General features: G+C 43.0%; 1 protein-coding gene across 3 annotated transcripts in view; it reads right to left on the bottom strand.

The window, feature by feature from the left end:
- The window catches only part of HECA (hdc homolog, cell cycle regulator), a 41196-nt gene that overhangs the window by 3821 nt on the left and 23306 nt on the right, over positions 1 to 14069 (bottom strand). For 2 of the 3 annotated variants that reach the window (XM_068938512.1, XM_068938514.1), the window contains exon 4: positions 9185 to 13817. In XM_068938512.1, coding sequence (XP_068794613.1) covers positions 13653 to 13817 — 165 coding nt within the window. In that variant the 3' untranslated portion in view covers positions 9185 to 13652. Of the gene's footprint in view, positions 1 to 9184; positions 13818 to 14069 lie in introns of those variants that run through there. The other variant, XM_068938513.1, reaches the window with a different exon arrangement.

The following is a 14069-nucleotide window of genomic DNA, read 5'->3' as shown; positions in this document are numbered from 1 at the left end:
AGAAGATTCAATGTCTCCTTCCATAAAAGATCACATTTACCTTGTGCGTGCAGAATAGTTTCTGCCACTAACCCACCCAGGCCTTCCAACTCTTCAATTTATTTCTACCATATCTATTTCTATGTCTACATTATAAACATGCCAATCAAAACTCTTGATGGAATATAGCTTCATCTGCAGCTAGCTGTGAATTAGCATGTCTCATTTTAACATCTTAATAATATATTAATGTTACATATCTATATGTTATATTATATCTATAAAACACACAGACCTGCAGAGCTGTAATAAGACATTTTAATGGTGTCAGCTTCAGAACATCACAACTACAGGGACATACTCCAAATTCCTAGGCAACAGTAGCAGCAGAAAGTGCAGTTTGAACTTCGTTGCTCCACTTAGTGCCCTTCTTCCCCAGGGAGGGGCTAGGATCCTTGCTGTGCCCTGGTAAATCCCATGTCGTGACTGGTACACAGCATGGAAAGAGAGAGATGGTATGAACACTAGGCTGTGCACCTGCAACCTTTGCAACCTTTGCATTATAATCCTTGCTCTTGGGGCCCTGTGCCTCGGACAAAATGATTCTATTTCTGCCTCAGTTTCCTGCATGGAAAATTGGGACACTGAGCTCGGTTGCTGGTTATTTTTGAGTATCAGTTTGCATAAGAACATTTACTTCTCTGTAGGATTACCCACTTTGATCTAATTTAAAATACCATAAAAATGAGAATTATAGAATAATTTGTGTTGGTAAGGACCTCTAAGCATGGCCAGTCTTGAAGGTTGCACAGGGCCTTGTACTGTCAGTTTTGAATATTTTCAAAGATAGAGATTGCACAACATCTCTGAGCACCTGTTCCCATGGTTGATTACCTTCATAGTGAAGAATTTTTTCCTCTATCTAATGAGAACTTTATTTGGTGCAGCCTGTGCCCATGGCCTCTTGTCCTGCCACATGAACTACTGTCTTCTACATAGACTCCCACAGTTAACTGAAGGCAACAGTTAGCTCCACCCAAGCCCTCTCATCTCCAGGCTGATTTCATGACAAGGGAGCCCACAAACAGGCTGAACTGCGGGAGTGCGTGCTCACCTCCTACTCCAGCTACCGCTAAGCCAAGAGGAGCAGCTACTGCTCCACATTCTCCCCCTCTTCTTCACCGTGCCTCTGTGAACTCCATCACAGTTTAAATCCTCACTGACTTAGCCAGCATAACTGCTCATTTCCTAACCTAGCCCAATGAAAATGCATCTAGTGACTTCAGATTTAGTTATAAAAATGCTCAAACAAACCCAAATGGTTTTGACCTGACTTTGCTCGGGGGAAGATTACACAAGCAGCTGTGCCAGCAGAGTAGAGGAGCAATCTTTGGCAAATGGGTGGGCTGGTCTGGATCAGCTGGGAATGCAAACCCATCAGTCCATGCAGCTGCAGCTCAAACAGTGTGTGGAACACAGTCACTTATCCAGCCTCTAACTCTCATAAACTCAGGCTCCTACACTCGATAAAGTTCTCTTCCCAAGGACTGGACAAATCTGTCCATGCCCTTAGTAGACCAGTAAGTGTTAACAGTAAGACTTATACAGGTGCATGAACTTGTCCACATGCTCTGTTTCTACTTTCCAGACAAAATGTTACAAAGATTAATAAAAAGGCAGCACCACTAAGAACTTGGTTAAAGCACATGCATACATGTTGAATATAATAGGAGGGAGGAAAAAAAAAAACGCAAAAGACTTTTCTAATTCTCAAAGGTTAAGAAGCTATCAGTCCTGTAAAGACAGTCTGTCTTGTCATATCAGCCTATCACAGAAAAACCACTGCAGAAAATGTGTCCTATACAGCATCTCCCAGGGCTACTGGGAGATTTTTGTTTTAAAAATTTCTATTGAAATAACTTTGTTAAAATTTGCAGTACGTTATTATGCTGATCATTAGCCACTAACTAATACTTAACTGTGAAGACTTGTGAGGTGCCTACCACTTGATCCCAAAAGCCAGAGGCAAGGTGAGAATCTAAGTTCATGTGCTTTGTGCCCTTGCTCTATGGGCTGCAGGAGCTTCTCTGAAGTACTGCCTGCTGTGCCAGTGCAGTGCATATCCAGTGCAGTCACAGAGATTTAGGGCAGTGTGGCAGAAAGTCAGGCTTCCTCTGAGTCCCTTACTATCACGCTATAGATCTTTAGAAGTGCAGTGCAGATGTTTTTGGGTCTTGCTCATGCCTTTCCATTTCCAAGTTGATGCAGTTAAACCAGTGCAAGTTCTCACATGCACATTTATCACATCCTGACCTCTGTCAAAACAATTGGAAGAAAATGGGAGTTTGCAGAGTCACACGTTACTTCTTCTGGAGATTATACACATCCACTTTTAAATTTGGCCCACTTTCTCTACCTTGGCTCACAAATCTCAGTTTTTCACTAAAAAACAGCTAAGAGCAGAAGGGAAAGAGGATGCAATAACACTCGAGCCTGGAAAGTCCAGCTTGACAGCAGCGAGGTGAGCCAGACAACCGAGCAGGAGGGCTCACGCACCCCAGCAGCAGAGCAGGGCTGGGCTTGCCAGTGCTCCTCCCTTGCCAGGACATTTTCATCAAAGAAGGTCAGGCTCTGAGTATGCCAAAATCCACATAAATCACAAACTTCAGTAATACTGTGACAACAGCACCACCCCAGAGGTGGAGGTGAGCACAGCGCAGTCGTGTTTCTGAGTAAAATCTGAATAAAACATCGTAACTCCACTCCCCTCTCAAGGCATTCTTGCATGGGGCTGCACCTAACACTACATGTATTTACTCATAAATAGTCTAACTACAGTAACGACAGGATAGACCAAATTAAGCCCTTGGTACTTGACAACAGTGTTCCTCCCGAGCCAAATTTTATCTTGCAAGTAAAGTAAACCAGGAGTCAAACACCTTGACTGAACCTCTCCCTGTCTTCACTGACATCCTAATTCCATCTTTCCCACAATGTGTTAAAGGAGGACAATCATTTGCCCTCGTACACTATCCAGAAGGGGAAGTGAAATGTTATTTCTCACACCACCTCTTTTGTTCTGCACATCTTCATCCAAAAGTTCTTGCCTCACTTTATGAATCAGATTTCTGATTCTTTTCCTGCTGTGAAGGCAATTTATGAGGGTAATTCCTCATTAATAAGAATATTACAATTCTTATTAATGAATAAGAATTCCTTTTTAATAAGAAATTCCCCAGACACATGATTAGACTAATTTGTACAGTGCTTAGTCTCAGTAACATCCGTATTCTGAACTTCTGATGTACAAAAACTAGACTGAAGCACTAGTACAAGTTACCTTCTGGCACAAACAGGCCCACCACCATTTCCATGGACTCGAGGAGATGTGGGATAGCTTTGTTGCCAAAATTCAGACGTGGCTCCCTAGCTCTGCTGCAAGTCATTTCTTTTTTATTTGTTTCAGCCACAGAAAAGTAGATGACGGCTACTTCCGTTAAGACCTTCCCGAAGAGGGGAACTGGGAGCTCCTGTTCCCCCTGCCTTCGCAGCCATTCCCCCGCACGGGCATGACGCTCAGACTAAGCACTCAAATGGCTGCAGTGAGAGCATGCCGCCTCCTATCTGGTTCCAGAAGGAAGCAAGGGGCCTAATGGAAAATCTCTGCGGCACAGGGAACTTCAGCAAGCTCACCAAGCCTAACCTTCCCCTGGGTAACGTGCATTAGGCTGTTAACGTGTGGCGGCCAGGGCTGTTAAGCAGAGATCTTTTTTCTCTTCCCTTCCACGCAAACTTTAAGATAAATCGTCCTCAGAACACACAACATATGATAGGTGAGGTGGGGAGAACACTGAGGCAAAACAATTCAGCTCGGTCATACCCTGTGCAGGGCCAGTTTCAGCATCTCTGTGTTGCACCTTGTACCTCCAAGGGCTGAGGTGCAGAGACAACTTCGTTGGACTGGAAGGAGACAGGTCCTCGGCTGAGAACAGCACAGCAGGGATGGACAGCCAAAGCTGGGCATAAGTTGGCACAGGTGGGAGATGAGAGGTGGAGAAGGGAAACAGCGAGTCTTCTGCTTACGCAGTATTTTGCTCTTGACCATTGGATTCTCATTTCCTCCATTAATGTATGCCAAGGTCTTCAGCTGCTCCCTTTCTGCTCTCTGCTCAGCCAGCTAATCTACTGCTAACTACACAGAACAGAAAGATTACCCCACAGTGAGGAAAGGCTCCCACACAGTTCAATATATTCTTTGGCAGAAAACTGAGATTAAAAGCAAGCTAAACTCCATTACTATTTGTGTAACTAGAGTGGCCTGGTTACAGAGCTAGTAACCATAGCAATCATTTAAACAAAGCTTTAAAGAAAAAATTCCCTTGTTATTAAAATGTTGATCCTTGACTCTGAATCAGTTTCTTGATCTTCCTATTGTGTGAGGTCTCAGAGGTGCTGTCTGCCTGCAGGTTGTAGGGATGACACAGGAAAGCAAGGGCTCAGCTCAGAGCCACTGAATATCCTCAACTAGTGTTTGTGTCTCTTGCTAATAGAATTATGCTTTCTAAACATACAAATACAAAAGGATCAGGCTGCCACACATGGATTCTGAGGTTTGTGAACACCATACAATTAATCTGCTAGCAGTGATATTTCTTAGAGTAAGTCTCAAGCAATTAAATTGAGCCTACTACTTAATCACGTTCCAAACAAGGTATTAGTTAGGTTGGAGCCCAACTCACTTAAAAGCTCAGACACTGAAAAAAAAAAAAGAAAAAAAAAGACCAAATTATTTGGCAATTCCATATGACTGTTCAAGTCTGCTTGATTTTATGGTCAGATTACCTTCTATCTCCAAAGATTATTCCACAGTTATGATTCTTGTATTAGTAAGAGTCATGCAGGCATTACACAAAGGGCACCACTGATTTGTTTTTCCATAACTCTATCTGGATAACTGGGCAGATTTTTATTTTGAAAAGATCCTGCTGGAGCTTTTTTTTTTGAGATGCTTGTTAAATGTAACCAGGAAAATGGGACACACGAGCAGTGAGATGGATACGATCTGCACGTTTTTCTCACAGGAAAACAAGTGTGGCGCATGTTTAACAAAAGGGAGTAGCTTCAGGGTTACATTATCTAAGGGAGCCAGATGTAAACTCTTGAATATATAGTGCTCCAGGCAGGTCCATTAGAAAAACGAAACCTTTTTGTTCATGGGGAGGAAGGAACAAATTTCTTCTTGAAAACTTAACATAGTTTGAGAACTGCTCCTGAATGCCACCACAGCTGGTCTAGCCTTGCAAGCTTTACTCACGTGAGCATTGAATCAGGCTGTCTCCCTAGATTAATGAGCTATACCAGCAGCTGTAATTTCTCTACAGGTCCCATTGATCTTAGTTGGATATCACTGAATGCAAAGAATACCCAGCAAACCCCAATGACTAATACATGTATTTAAGGCCAAAAAATACTAATGCATCAAGTCAATGACAAAATGCAGCAGCTGCAGCCTTAACAGGAAATCAGGTTTTGTTTTGTATGGCCAGGTTTTACTAGCATCAGAATGAACCGAAGTTGTTTCGCAGAATACTGTCAGAATGGAAATCAAATGTGAACATGGCTGTGTGAAACCTGGACATGTATTTTTAGGTACACACACCCACACACAAGCCTGAATAGTTCATTCCTCCCCTCTGATACAATCAAGGGTGCCTTCAGCAGGAACATGAGCCCAGGCATGCTTCTAACTCAGTTTTCCTTGTGCCACCCCCATTTAACTACATACCATATCATGTAACAGCTTGAAACGCTTTTCTTCAGTAACTCTTTCTTTCCTCCATATTCTCACAATGCTATTCAATTTCCTTTAGCAACACAGTAATTACCCATACCAGATCAAACCTGAACTTCTGCAGTTTAGTACTCAATAACAGATGCCTCCCAAAAAAGTGGTGAAGACTGCCAGTAAGCAAGCTCCCCTCATATTAGTTCTCATCGGGTTTTCTCACCCAGACGTTGGCTTAAGCCTTAAATCATGACTTAAGATCCCTTTAGCAAAATATAAACGGACATAATATGAAATCACAGAATCACAGAATCACAGAATCGTTTAGGTTGGAAGGGACCTCTGGAGATCATCTAGTCCAACCTCCCTGCTCAAGCAGGGTCACCTAGAGCATATTGCCCAGGATCACATCCAGACGGGTTTTGAATATCTCCAGCGAAGGAGACTCCACCACCCCTCTGGGCAACCTGTTCCAATGCTCTGTCACCCTCACAGTGAAGAAGTTGTTTCTCAGGTTCAGATGGAACTTCCTGTGGTTCAGTTTCTGCCCATTGCCTCTTGTCCTGTTGCTGGGCACCACGGAGAAGAGGCTGGCCTCATCCTCTTGACACTCCCCCTTCAGATACTTGTACACGTTGATGAGATCCCCTCTCAATCTTCTCTTCTCCAGGCTGAACAGGCCCAGCTCTTGCAGTCTTTCTTCATAGGAGAGATGCTCCAGCCCTCTAATCATCTTGGTAGCCCTCCGCTGGACTCTCTCCAGCAGGGCCATGTCTCTCTTGGACTGGGGAGCCCAGAACTGGACACAGTACTCCAGGTGAGGCCTCACCAGGGCTGAATAGAGGGGCAGGATCACCTCCCTCGACCTGCTGGCAACACTCTGCCTAATGCACCCTAGGATCCCATTGGCCTTCTTGGCCACAAGGGCACACTGCTGGCTCATGTTTAACTTGTTGTCCACCAGCACTCCCAGGTCCTTCTCGGCAGAGCTACTTTCCAACAGGTCAGTCCCCAGCCTGTACTGGTGCATGGGATTATTCCTGCCTAGGTGCAGGACCTTGCACTTGCCTTTGTTGAACTTCATGAGGTTCCTCTCCGCCCACCTCTCCAGCCTGTCCAGGTCCCTCTGAATGGCAGCACAGTCTTCTGGTGTGTCAGCCACTCCCCCCAGTTTAGTATCATCAGCAAACTTGCTGAGGGTGCACTCTGTCCCTTCCTCCAGGTCATTGATGAATATATTGAACAAGACTGGGCCCAGGACTGACCCCTGGGGGACACCACTAGCCACAGGCCTCCAACTTGACTCTGCGCCATTCACCACAACCCTCTGAGCTCGGCCATCCAGCCAGTTCTCAAGCCACCTCACCGTCCACTCATCTAGCCCACACTTCCTGAGCTTACCTAGGAGGATGTGATGGGAGACAGTGTCAAAAGCCTTGCTGAAGTCCAGAAAGACAACATCCACTGCTCTGCCCTCATCTACCCAGCCAGTCATTCCGTCATAGAAGGCTATCAGATTGGTCAAGCATGATTTCCCTTTGGTGAATCCATGCTGACTACTCCTGATCACCTTCTTGTCCTCCAGATGCTTAGTGATGACCTCCAGGATGAGCTGTTCCATCACCTTTCCCGGGATGGAGGTGAGGCTGACAGGCCTGTAGTTTCCTGGCTCCTCCTTCTTGCCCTTTTTGAAGACTGGCGTGACATTGGCTTTCTTCCAGTCCTCAGGCACCTCTCCTGATCTCCAGGACCTTTCAAAGATGATGGAGAGAGGCCTAGCGATAACATCCGCCAGCTCCCTCAGCACTCGTGGGTGCATCCCGTCAGGGCCCATGGATTTGTGGATGTCAAGTTTGGACAAAAGATCTCTAACCCGATCCTCCTCAACCAAGGGAGAGTCTTCCTTTCTCCAGCCTTCCTCTCTTGTCTCCAAGGTCTGGAATTCCTCAGGACTGGCCTTAGCAGTGAAGACAGAAGCAAAGAAGGCATTCAATAACTCTGCCTTCTCTGTATCCTTTGTCACCAGGGCACCCGCCCCTTTCAGCAGCGGGCCCACGTTTTCCCTAGTCTTCCTTTTGCTATTGATGTATTTGAAGAAGGCCTTCTTGTTGTCCTTGACATCCCTTGCCAGATTTAATTCCAACTGGGCCTTAGCCTTCCTTGTCGCATCCCTGCACGCTCTGACAACGTCCCTGTATTCCTCCCAAGTGGCCTGTCCCCTTTTCCACATTCTGTACACTTCCTTCTTCTGCTGGAGTTTGGCCAGGAGTTCCTTGCTCCTCCAGGCAGGTCTCCTGCCCGCTTTGCTGAACTTCTTCCTCAGAGGGATGCACTGATCCTGAGCCTGGAGGAAGTGACGCTTGAATATTAACCAGCTCTCTTGGACCCCTCTTCCTTCTAGGGCCCTACCCCAGGAGATTCCCCTAAGTAGGTCCCCGAAGAGGCCAAAGTCAGCTCTCCAAATCATTGCATTCACCTGCAACTCCATGATTTTTCTGACTTATTCACGTTTCCACCTCATAAACAAATCTTTACTTCTTATTTGAAAAGGCAGCTTCAGAGTGCTTTGCACAATTATCACAATACACAGCACTTCAACTTAAAGGTTACCCAAACCAGCCACCGTATCTGCTTCCAAAATTAAATATAAATAGCTACTGTCAGTTCTTTAAAGTGTTTTTCCAGTCTCCAAATCCAATCTTGCCTTTCTTGAGCTGTGATCCTTTTTCTTTCATGGCAGACTTTTGCAAGTCTGTATTGCCTTGATCATTTACATCCTTCCTGAACTTCTCTGTGGTAATCTGCAAAGGCTGAAAACTCTTGCTGTAAGCGTAGGTGGAAAGGTTTGCTAAAACACATGATTAGATGACTAGTCAGATTGCGGAAAACCTTACACAGGAAGCGAAGATTCGAGGCTCCCTCCCCTGCAACAGGGTTTCAGAGATGAAGGGTTCAGTCATAACATGGGAAACCCTTTTGCCTAGCAATGCTGCATGGCGTTTTCGTGTTATTTCCTTCTGACATTTCTCAGGCACCAGAGGGCATGTTTCCATTAACAGATTGAAGTAAAAGTCAAGGATTCAGCACTCTGTCCTCTGTTTATCCCGCCTGGTACCTGACGGAGCAGTACACAAGCATTCCTGAAACACAGCTCGTAACACAGCACACTATCGCGCAGCAAGACTATTTCAAATGTCAACCCAGAGAACCCGAACCCTGTTTTGCAAGGGGACGTGTCACCCCTCACCCACACTTTTAGTATAGCAGTCTTCAAAATGACTACATCAAAGGTTCATTTTAAATGACACTGAAAAACTGATTTCATCATGTCCTTTAATAGTTAAGATGACAGCCTCTCTGTAAAGAGCAGGTGTAAGAAACTAGCTGACAGAGAGTGGGAGGAAAAAGAACCCACACTAATAGCTGTCTGGTATTTATTACTTTTTTAATACAGAGAAGTCACAACAAAATATTCTCTAACAACACACGCAAATGATATCATAACCAATTATTTTAATTTCATCAACATTCATTTGCTATGTACATATTCTTCCTTCTGCAAAAGTGCAATCCAAAAATGTCTCAACAAGAAACCTTTATGGACAAGAATGTTTTTGAGGGGTTTTCTTAGGAGTGGCCTTCAACAACATGTTTTTCCTTGGTTACCTGGTACATCAAAATGAAGAGTACATGAAAATAAAGAGACTGGGTTAGATGCCTCTCTCGTAGGAATATTCCCTATTTTCCCACCTAAATCATTTATGAATACACTGCTCACTACTGAACAAATTAACGCAAATAGACTACAGAATAGTCTATGAGACTATAGAGCATTGTATTTTTAATGACTTTGCAGCATTAGATAGAACAAGAAATTCAGCCTTTTCACCTTGATGTAAAAATTACATATCAGCATTTAAAAGATGTCCATTGTGTTAGTTATAGTTATCAAAATTTACTTTTAAATGTCCTACTGATGGATGAATTCATTTACACATCCAAAATGTTAAGTCTATCTAAATGCAAGCCTCTCCTACGGAAAACATATTTAACTACTGGAAATAAAAGCATCTGCACATGCAACTCCTATTACTATCACCAGGAGTATCGTGCATTTCAGAAGAGTAGAATGAACCTCCAAATCCAGAGGACTGTATTCTGTTTTGCAAAACATGTTTCAGGCACAATTTAATCTGACCACACGCCAGATTAAAAAGAATGCACAGCATCAGACAAATGAAAGGTAATGAAGAGCAAACTTTAGCCAAACAAGCAAAGCAAGCAGCTCCCTATCTAGACAAAACATTTCCCTTTTGATACATTTAAAAGTTCATGACTATTTCCAGTGCTCATTAAGATGGAGAGCAAATAATAAACAACAATCTAGTTTAACCTTTTATGTTAAGAAGCCACAAAGTCCCAAAGGAGTTAACTCTGCCTTTGTACTTACAAAGAGCCAAGCTGAAACTTTTATGGCCAAAGGACGGGCCTGACTACTTGACTGGATGCTTATGGAGGTTACAAAAAATACCGCCTTTTGCAGTAACTCGAGGCCAGTTTTCAGTATCAGTAAGAAGCAGAGAAAGCATTCTCTGCAAATTAGGGACAATTTACTTTGGAGGGAAAGTTCAAAGGAATCTTTCTGTAGTTCAGCTGGTTTCCATCATGGATCATTTTTACTGTGCTACATGTGCTGCTAGCCTCCAGTTGAGAGATGTGTTTTGCGAGAAAATAGGCATTTCTTCAAGCAGTAGCTAAGACTCACCTAACAGCAGAATTAGAAGGAAAAGCTGATTGAGAACTGATTTTTTTTCTTGGATAGATTTGTACATAACTTCTCATCACTGTTAAGATTTTAAACATGCTTTTCCCTCCACTTTCCTAGTCTGATTCTTGGTTTTGAATTGGAGATACTGTACAATCTTTCATATGCTTGTGCTTTTAAAAACTGGCCGAATTCCTTTCTCCAACTTCCACTCATTCTCAATCGTCATACATACACATATGGAAAGGCATCTAAGTACTTAGAGAACAGAATTATAACTAAGCTACAGTAAAAAAAAGCAAATGAACAAGTATTTGGGAGAATTCTAGATCCCACTTCTCCCCTGCCACGTACATTGCACGGTGACAACTGCTCTTGCTAACCATGGGAAAATGGGTACAGAATGCTACTGCTCTGTTATCCATGTAGCCTATGTGGGAACTGATACCCTAAATTCAAGACATGAGTGACTAGAATTCAAGATCAAATACCAGTTATATATGTTTCCTTTTATTTTTCCCATTACAGGAGTTTCATCTCTGCTATGTGATTTAATACCACTGGAACAGTCTTTTGCGTATCTACGATTTGTGTCTCTGAACTGGCTGTCACAGTACTGGCAGGCGATGCAGCTCTAGACTTTGTTAACCATTCTAATTCCATGAGATTTTTGGAACGTACCACAGAAGCTGAAGGGCTCATCTTCCCTGCAGAATTAATTCAAATCAGTAATTGATTGTTCTCCATAAGGAAGGTCTAGACTGCACAGTAACTACATTTTCTCTGCTAGATACCTCTTCTAGTTCAGGTATGTGTGGGCTAGCTGCCTCTCCTACAGACCATGGTTACAGTGCCGCTTCTGCTGTCCCTGATTGTTCTCCATAAGGAAGGTCTAGACTGCACAGTAACTACATTTTCTCTGCTAGATACCTCTTCTAGTTCAGGTATGTGTGGGCTAGCTGCCTCTCCTACAGACCATGGTTACAGTGCCGCTTCTGCTGTCCCTGCGTCTGGTGTAATTTGGTTTGCAGTAGCCCCACCAGGCCAGTGTTAGAAGTTCTTTCCGTAACTCACCTTAAAAGGTAAACAGATTTTCCCACAACTGTTACAGACAGACCTGAGGGGAACCACTGCACAAAAAGCCAAGGATGTGCTCTAGACATAAAAATATGTACAGCAACAGTGAGGACAGAACAAGAGCAGGGCTAGTGGTGCGGGCTATCACAGCCAGATGCTGCTAAGGTTGGTTTTCAGACCAGGAGTGCATCACCAGTGTAACTGTATGAGATAGATAGTCCAGCCCTACCCAGATGTGAAAATGATTAACTTCAGTTGGCTGGCTTGTAAGGACATTACCACTCAAGTTAACAGTAACTGATCTGTGCCAATATAAGCCCTCTGTGCAGCATGCGTATTATTTGAAGAGTGGTTAATGCTAAAAGGAGCTAATTTTGCAGTAAAGACAGCCAGGAAATAAAACTGTGAACTTGGCATTTTTTATGCATACAGAAACATGGATGTTCAGTTCAAGTTTTATGTGTACATTAATTTCCTTCACTTAACAGAAAGTAGAATTCTCAGTCCAGCATATGCAAGACTGTTTTGGCTTGCGACTTTTTTGTATTCTTTCCCAGGGTGTGCAGAGTATCAGGGCCATTTTCAAGACCATAATTTCAACAGACACATTCTTGAAGATTCTAATTTGGGAAAACCATAATTGGTTTTAAAATAGTGTCTCACAACTTAAGAAGAAACAAAAAACAATCCCACCTCTTACAAAGTAATAAAAACTGCACCTCCTGAGTGGACAGTCACTCCATAAATATATTATGGAGAAAAGCAAAAAAAAAAAAAAAACAAAACAAAACCTCAATTGGCTTGAGAAGCCAAGTAAAAGATTTATGACCTATTATAAAACTTTTGTTTAGGGAAGAGAGAAATGGGAACCAAGAAACAACATTGGCAGAGTCTACAGGGCCAACCCCTATGATACAAATTCATTGCCTAATGCGCAGTCTATTATACATAGCACATAGGCATATAGAAAGAAATTACACTAAGTTTGCTTTCTTAAATAGTCTCCAAGTTTTTTGATCCTGGACTTACATAATTTTGAAAGACAAAGGTGCAGCAATTAACTGTTTTAAAAACCAATGACACATTTCATACCAAGTACCTCTCAGATCTTACAGCTCTGACAGCCCAGATCCCACTTTATGGTCCTCTTTACAAACCGGTCACACCAGTCCGCAGTAGGCAGCAAAGTCTCAGCTGCAGCAGACACACACGAACACATCCCCATTCAGTTCAACCTGTTCCTTCCACATATCACAACTAAGTCCTAAAATATCTGTGAAGAAATACCTTTAAATAAAGCATTTTAGGATCTCCAGCTTGTTTTGGTATAAACGATTGACCTGACTGCTAAAATGACAACACTGGTGGAAGCAGTACTATTGCCGTATGATCCGTCAGTGAGGGTAACGCACATCAAACATACATGGCAGGAAGACGCTATGCCAAAAAAATACATTTTAGGATTGCATTTTCTGGCATAGATTTACATTCACTTGTCACAGTATCTTAGTTTAACCCACCTTGGGAAATCTAAAAGAAAGCCTGCTAAGATGACTAACAGTTTAGGGCCATTCCTGCTCCCATTGGAACCAATGTCAAAGACTCAATGCACTCAACTTTAACAGGATGATTTCTTTCCAAGGATTTCCCATTTCCACCAAGCTAGAGGGACACCACCCTACACAACTAACCACTTTCCAACTGGACGTATTTTTCTGTCCTGTATGTCTCCTCAGGCCTTTGCTATAAACCATATCACAACAATACAAAAAATAAAACCAAATCATTTCTAGCTGAAGTTTACCCCACACTCGGGATATATTCAAAGGCCATTACATTGGCTTGCCTCCAGCCTTCACAGAGATCTTGTCAGGAGGATCCTGGTTTTAACAACATGTATATATACATATTAATATGTACACAGACAAAGAAGCTGCTCTTTCAGTTAGAAAAGAAATTAATTTCATCACAGAATGAATCCTATAAAAAGATATGTAATAAAGTTGAAATACCCATAAAATAGCTATTACTAAAGCAAAGCTTTCGTCAATAAGCCTCCAGAACTTTAAATGAAGAGAATGGCTTCACAAAGTGGTAGTCTAGATTTCCACAGTGTGGACACTGCTGGACGTTGCTGTATTCAGAGAAATACTGCATGCCAATCCGTACATCTATTACTGGCTTCCCACAGTGTTTACAGTTCAGTCGAGCCTGCAGAAAAGTAAAAAACACGTTTGAAATAACAAATTTTGCTTCCACTCCTCACTACAGAAAAAGAGAATGTCTCACACGCACACCCTTCTCTGGCCCCGTTAACAGGTTAAGTCAGGAGACTGGCGGTACTGGGATCTGCTGGGGAGGATGTTACTTACCTGGTGACTTACTCAGAAGCTTACTCCCAACTAAAGGAATGTTTCACACAGCCTCCCTGGAAGCTTTCTGCAAGTTTGGTGGAAATCAGTA

This window comes from Struthio camelus, chromosome 3, assembly GCF_040807025.1.
Source record: "Struthio camelus isolate bStrCam1 chromosome 3, bStrCam1.hap1, whole genome shotgun sequence".
In the NCBI taxonomy this organism is placed as follows: Eukaryota; Metazoa; Chordata; class Aves; order Struthioniformes; family Struthionidae; genus Struthio; species Struthio camelus.
The sequence above is the reverse complement of the archived record's forward strand: the minus strand, read 5'-3'. Positions and strand labels throughout refer to the sequence as shown.